The sequence below is a fragment of the Brassica oleracea genome, chromosome C9 (genome assembly GCF_000695525.1).
Source record: "Brassica oleracea var. oleracea cultivar TO1000 chromosome C9, BOL, whole genome shotgun sequence".
NCBI classification, from domain to species: Eukaryota; Viridiplantae; Streptophyta; class Magnoliopsida; order Brassicales; family Brassicaceae; genus Brassica; species Brassica oleracea.
Genome location: NC_027756.1, coordinates 54,482,906 through 54,489,046, shown reverse-complemented (window position 1 = coordinate 54,489,046; position 6,141 = coordinate 54,482,906). Strand labels below are relative to the sequence as shown.

General features: G+C 27.4%; 1 protein-coding gene across 1 annotated transcript in view; it reads right to left on the bottom strand.

The window, feature by feature from the left end:
• The window catches only part of LOC106315379 (uncharacterized protein DDB_G0286299-like), an 11,781-nt gene extending 7,919 nt beyond the window's left edge, over positions 1-3,862 (bottom strand). The window contains exon 1 of the mRNA XM_013753107.1: positions 3,719-3,862. Coding sequence (XP_013608561.1) covers positions 3,719-3,862 — 144 coding nt within the window. The remainder of the gene's footprint in view (positions 1-3,718) is intronic.
• Between the last annotated feature and the right edge of the window lie 2,279 nt (positions 3,863-6,141).

The window sequence follows — 6,141 nt, the reverse complement described above, 5'->3', positions numbered from 1 at the left end:
TTAGATTTGTTTTAAAATTTATAACCACATTACAAATTTGTATCAATGTATGCTAAACTCTTTTTCATGGTACATAGACATCGTTATAATTATTTATCAATTAATTTAGTAAAACTGCATATACTTTCTAAATTAGTGGACTAACCAATATAAAATCGCTATTCTCTTGAGAAATGAAGACAACAAAGATTTCAAACTTCTTTGACCATCATCATATGTTATTGCAGGATTCAACTATGTGTAAAAACAATATTGTCATATTTTTTTATTTTTTTTTTCAAAATCTATGTGTTAACCCCTACGAAAATATTGAATTTTTCATTAAATGCTAATATACTGAAGCCTATTATTTTTTAGTGTTGTTTTAAAACTTCTAGCCATATTCTTCATTTTTACTAATATATGCTAAACTCCATTTTATGGTACTTGGGCATCATTCTAATTTTTAATCAATTAATTTAGTAAAACTGCATATGCTTTTTAAACTAGTTGACTAACCACTATAAAATCGCTATTCTCTTGAGAAACGGAGACAACAAAGGTTTCAAACCTCTTTGACCATCATCATATGTTATTTCAGGATTCAACTATGTGTTAAAACAATATTGTCAATTTTTTTTGATTTTTCTCAAAATCTATGGGTTAACCCCTACGAAAATATTGAGTTTTTCGGTAAATGCTCTATATATTGAAGCTTATAATCTTTAGATTTGTTTTAAAATTTATAACCACATTACAAATTTGTATCAATGTATGCTAAACTCTTTTTCATGGTACATAGACATCGTTATAATTATTTATCAATTAATTTAGTAAAACTGCATATCCCCTACGAAAATATTGAATTTTTCGGTAAATGCTATATATATACTGAAGCCTATTATTTTTAGTGCAATTTTAAAATTTCTAGCTATATTCTTCATTTTTACTAATATATGCTAAACTCCATTTTATGGTACATGGGCATCGTTCTAATTTTTAATCAATTAATTTAGTAAAACTGCATATCCTTTTTAAACTAGTTGACTAACCACTATAAAATCGCTATTCTCTTGAAAAACGGAGACAACAAAGGTTGCAAACCTCTTAGACCATCATCATATGTTATTGCAGGATTCAACTACGTATTAAAAATGTATTGTCATATTTTTAAAAAATTTCTCAAAATCTATGTGTTAACCCATACGAAAATATTGAGTTTTTCGGTAAATTAACTATATATTGAAGCCTATAATATTTAGATTTTTTAAAAAAATTATAACCACATTTGTATCAATGTATGCTAAACTTGTTTTCATGGTACATGAACATCGATATTTTTTTGAGAAATGGACACAACAAAGGTTCCAAACTTCTTTGACCATCATCATATGTTTTTGCAGGATTCAACTAAATGTTAAAACAATATAGTCATATTTTTTGAATTTATTTCAAAATCTATTTGTTAACCCCAACAAAAATATTGAGTTTTTCGGTAAATGCTCTATATATTGAAGATATTAATCTTTAGATTTGTTTTAAAATTTATCACCACATTATACATTTGTATTAATGTATACTAAACTCATTGTCAGGGTACATGGACATCGTTCTAATTTGTTATTAATTAATTTAGTAAACTGCATATACTCCCTAAATTAGTGTACTAACCACTATAAAATTGATATTCCCTAGAGAAACGGACACAACAAAGGTTCAAAACTTCTTTCAACATCATCATATGTTATTGAAAGATCCAACAATGTATTAAAACAGTGTTATCATATTTTTTGAATTTTTCACATCATATGTTATTGAAAGATGCAACAATGTATTAAAACAGTGTGATCATATTTTTTGAATTTTTCTCAAAATCTATGTGTTTAGCCCGTACGAAAATATTGAGTTTTTCGGTAAATGATCGATATATAGAAGCCTATAATCTTTAGATTTGTTTTAAAATTTATAACCACATTGACATTTGTATCAATGTATGCTAAACTCCTTTTCATAGTACATGGACATCGTTATATTTTTTTATCAATTAATTTAGTAAAACGGCATATACTTTCTTAATTAGTGGACTAACCACTATAAAATCGCTATTCTCTAGAGAAATTGACACAACAAAGGTTCCAAACTTCTTTGACCATCATCATTTGTTATTTCAGGATTCAACTATGTTTTAAAACAATATTGTCTTATTTTTTGAATTTTTTTTAAAATCTATGTGTTTACAACCCCTACGAAAATATTGAGTTTTTTTGGTAAATCTTCTATATATTGAAGATAATAATCTTTAGATTTGTTTTAAAATTTATAACCACATTGACATTTGTATCAATGTATGCTAAACTCCTTTTCATAGTACATGGACATCGTTATATTTTTTTATCAATTAATTTAGTAAAACGGCATATACTTTCTTAATTAGTGGACTAACCACTATAAAATCGCTATTCTCTAGAGAAATTGACACAACAAAGGTTCCAAACTTCTTTGACCATCATCATTTGTTATTTCAGGATTCAACTATGTTTTAAAACAATATTGTCTTATTTTTTGAATTTTTTTTAAAATCTATGTGTTTACAACCCCTACGAAAATATTGAGTTTTTTTGGTAAATCTTCTATATATTGAAGATAATAATCTTTAGATTTGTTTTAAAATTTATAACCACATTATACATTTTTATTAAAGTATACTAAACTCATTTTCATGGTACATGGACATCGTTCTAATTTTTTTCAATTAATTTAGTAAACTGCATATACTCCCTAAATAAGTGGAATAACCATAATAAAATTGATATTCTCTAGAGAAACGGAGACAACAAAGGTTCCAAACTTCTTTCAACTTCATCATAAGGTATTGAAGGATGCAACTATGTATTAAAACAGTATTGTCATATTTTTTGAATTTTTCTCAAAATCTATATGTTAACCCTTACGAAAATATTGAGTTTTTCGGTAAATGTTCTATATACTAAAGCCTATAATCTTTAGTGTTGTTTTAAAATTTCTAACCACATTTTATATTTGTGTTAATGAATGATAAATCTCTTTCATGGTACATGGACATCGTTCTTATTTTTTATCAATTAATTTAGTGAAGCTGCATATACTCCTTAAATCAATGGAATAACCACAGTAAAATCGTTATTATCTTGAAAAACGGAGACAACAAAAGTTCCAAACCTATTTGAACATCATTATATGTTTGTGTAAGATGCAACTATGCATTAAAGCAATATTGTCTTATTTTTAAATTTTTTTCAAAATCTATATGTTAACCCCAACGAAAATATTGAATTTTTCAGTAAATGCTAATATACTGAAGCCTATTATTTTTTAGTGCTGTTTTAAAACTTCTAGCCATATTCTTCATTTTACTAATATATGCTAAACTCCATTTTATGGTACATGGGCATCGTTCTAATTTTTAATCAATTAATTTAGTAAAACTGCATATACTTTTTAAACTAGTTGACAAACTACTATAAAATCGCAATTCTCTTTTATTCTCTTGAGAAACGGAGACAGCAAAGGTTTCAAACCTCTTTGACCATCATCATATGTTATTTCAGGATTCAAATATGTGTTAAAACAATATTGTCATATTTTTTTGATTTTTCTTCTAAACCTCTTTGAACATCATCATATGTTATTGAAGGATTCAACTATGTATTAAAAATGTATTGTCATATTTTTAAATTTTTCTCAAAATCTATGTGTTAACCCCCACCGTCTCCTGCTCCTCTTCCGTCGTCGTCTCCGACGGCGCAGTCGTATCCGATGGCTTCGCCGGAGATTTTTCTCCCCCCTTTCCGTCTCTGCTTTTCTCATTCGACGCCGTTTCGTCTCGACTCGACTCCGGCGCCATCTCACGACTAGGAGAGGACAGATCCTGCTCCGTATGCCCCACCGTCTCCTACTCCTCTTCCGCCGTCGTCTCCGAAGGCTTCGCCGGAGATTTTTCTCCCCCCTTTCCGTCTCTAACCCCCTACGAAAATATTGAGTTTTTCGGTAAATTAACTATATATTGAAGCCTATAATCTTTAGATTTTTTAAAAAAATTATAAACAAATTAACATTTGTATCAATGTATGCTAAACTTCTTTTCATGGTACATGAACATCGTTATATTTTTTATCAATTAATTTAGTAAAACTGCATATGTTTTCTAAATTAGTGGACTAACCACTATAAAATCGATATTTTCTTGAGAAATGGACACAACAAAGGTTCCAAACTTCTTTGACCATCATCATATGTGTTAAAATAATATCGTCATATTTTTTCAAAATCAATCTGTTAATCCCAACGAAAATATTGAGTTTTTCGGAGCTCTATATATTGAAGATATTAATCTTTAGATTTGTTTTAAAATTTATAACCACATTATACATTTGTATTAATGTATACTAAACTCATTTTCAGGGTACAAGGACATCGTTCTAATTTGTTATTAATTAATTTAGTAAATTGCATATACTCCCAAAATCAGTGGACTAACCACTATAAAATTGATATTCCCTAGAGAAACTAGGACAACAAAGGTTCAAAACTTCTTTCAAAATCATCATATGTTATTGAAGGATGCAACAATGTATTAAAAAAGTGTTATCATATTTTTTGAATTTTTCTTAAAATCTATGTGTTAACCCTTACGAAAATATTGAGTTTTTCGGTAAATGATCTATATAATGAAGCCTATAACCTTTAGATTTGTTTTAAAATTTATAAGGACGTTACACATTTGTATCAATGTATGTTAAACTCTTTTTCATGGTACATGGACATCGTTATAATTATTTATCAATTAATTTAGTAAGACTTCATATACTTTCTAAATTATTGGACAAACCATTATAAAATCGCTATTCTTTTGAGAAATGGAGACAACAAAGGTTTCAAACTTCTTTGACCATCATCATATGTTATTGCAGGATTCAACTCTGTGTTAAAACAATATTGTCTTATTTTTTTATTTTTTTTCAAAATTTATGTGTTAACCCCTAAGAAAATATTGAGTTTTTCGGTAAATTCTCTATATATTGAAGATAATAATCTTTAGATTTGTTTCAAAATTTATAACCACATTATACATTTGTATTAATGTGTACTAAACTCATTTTCATGGTACATGGACATCGTTCTAATTTTTTATCAATTAATTTAGTAAACTGTATATACTCCCTAAATCAGTGGACTAACAACTATAAAATTGATATTCCCTAGAGAAACGGAGACAACAAAGGTTCAAAACTTCTTTCAACATCATCATATGTTATTGAAGGATGAAACAATGTATTAAAATAGTATTGTCATATTTTTTAAAAAAAAATCAAAATCTATGTGTTAACCCCTACGAAAATATTGAGTTTTTCGTTAAATGTTCTATATATTGAAGCCTATAATCTATGGTGTTGTTTTAAAATTTCTAACCATATTCTCCATTTTTACTAATGTATGGTAGACTCAATTTTATGGTACATGGGCATCGTTATAATTTTTAATCAATTAATTTAGTAAAACTGCATATACTTTTTAAACTAGTTGACTAACCACTATAAAATCGCTATTCTCTTGAGAAACGGAGACAACAAAGGTTCCAAACCTCTTTGACCAACATCATATGTTATTGCAAGATTCAACTATGTATTAAAAATGTATTGTCATATTTTTTTATTTTTTTCTCAAAATCTAAGTGTTAACCCCTAAAATATTGAGTTTTTCGGTAAATGATCTATATATTGAAGCCTATAATCTATACACTGAAGCCTATAATCTTTGGTGTTGTTTTAAAATTTCTAACCATATTCTTCATTTTTACTAATGTATGTAAAACTCCATTTTATGGTACATGGGCATAGTTCTAAATTTTAATCAATTAATCTAGTAACACTGCATATACTTTTTAAACTAGTTGACTAACCACTATAAAATCGATATTCTCTTGAGAAACGGAGACAACTAGGGTTGCAAACCTCTTTGACCAACATCATATGTTATTGCAAGATTCAACTATGTATTAAAAATGTATTGTCATATTTTTTTATTTTTTTCTCAAAATCTAAGTGTTAACCCCTAAAATATTGAGTTTTTCGGTAAATGATCTATATATTGAAGCCTATAACCTTTAGATTTTTTAAAAACATT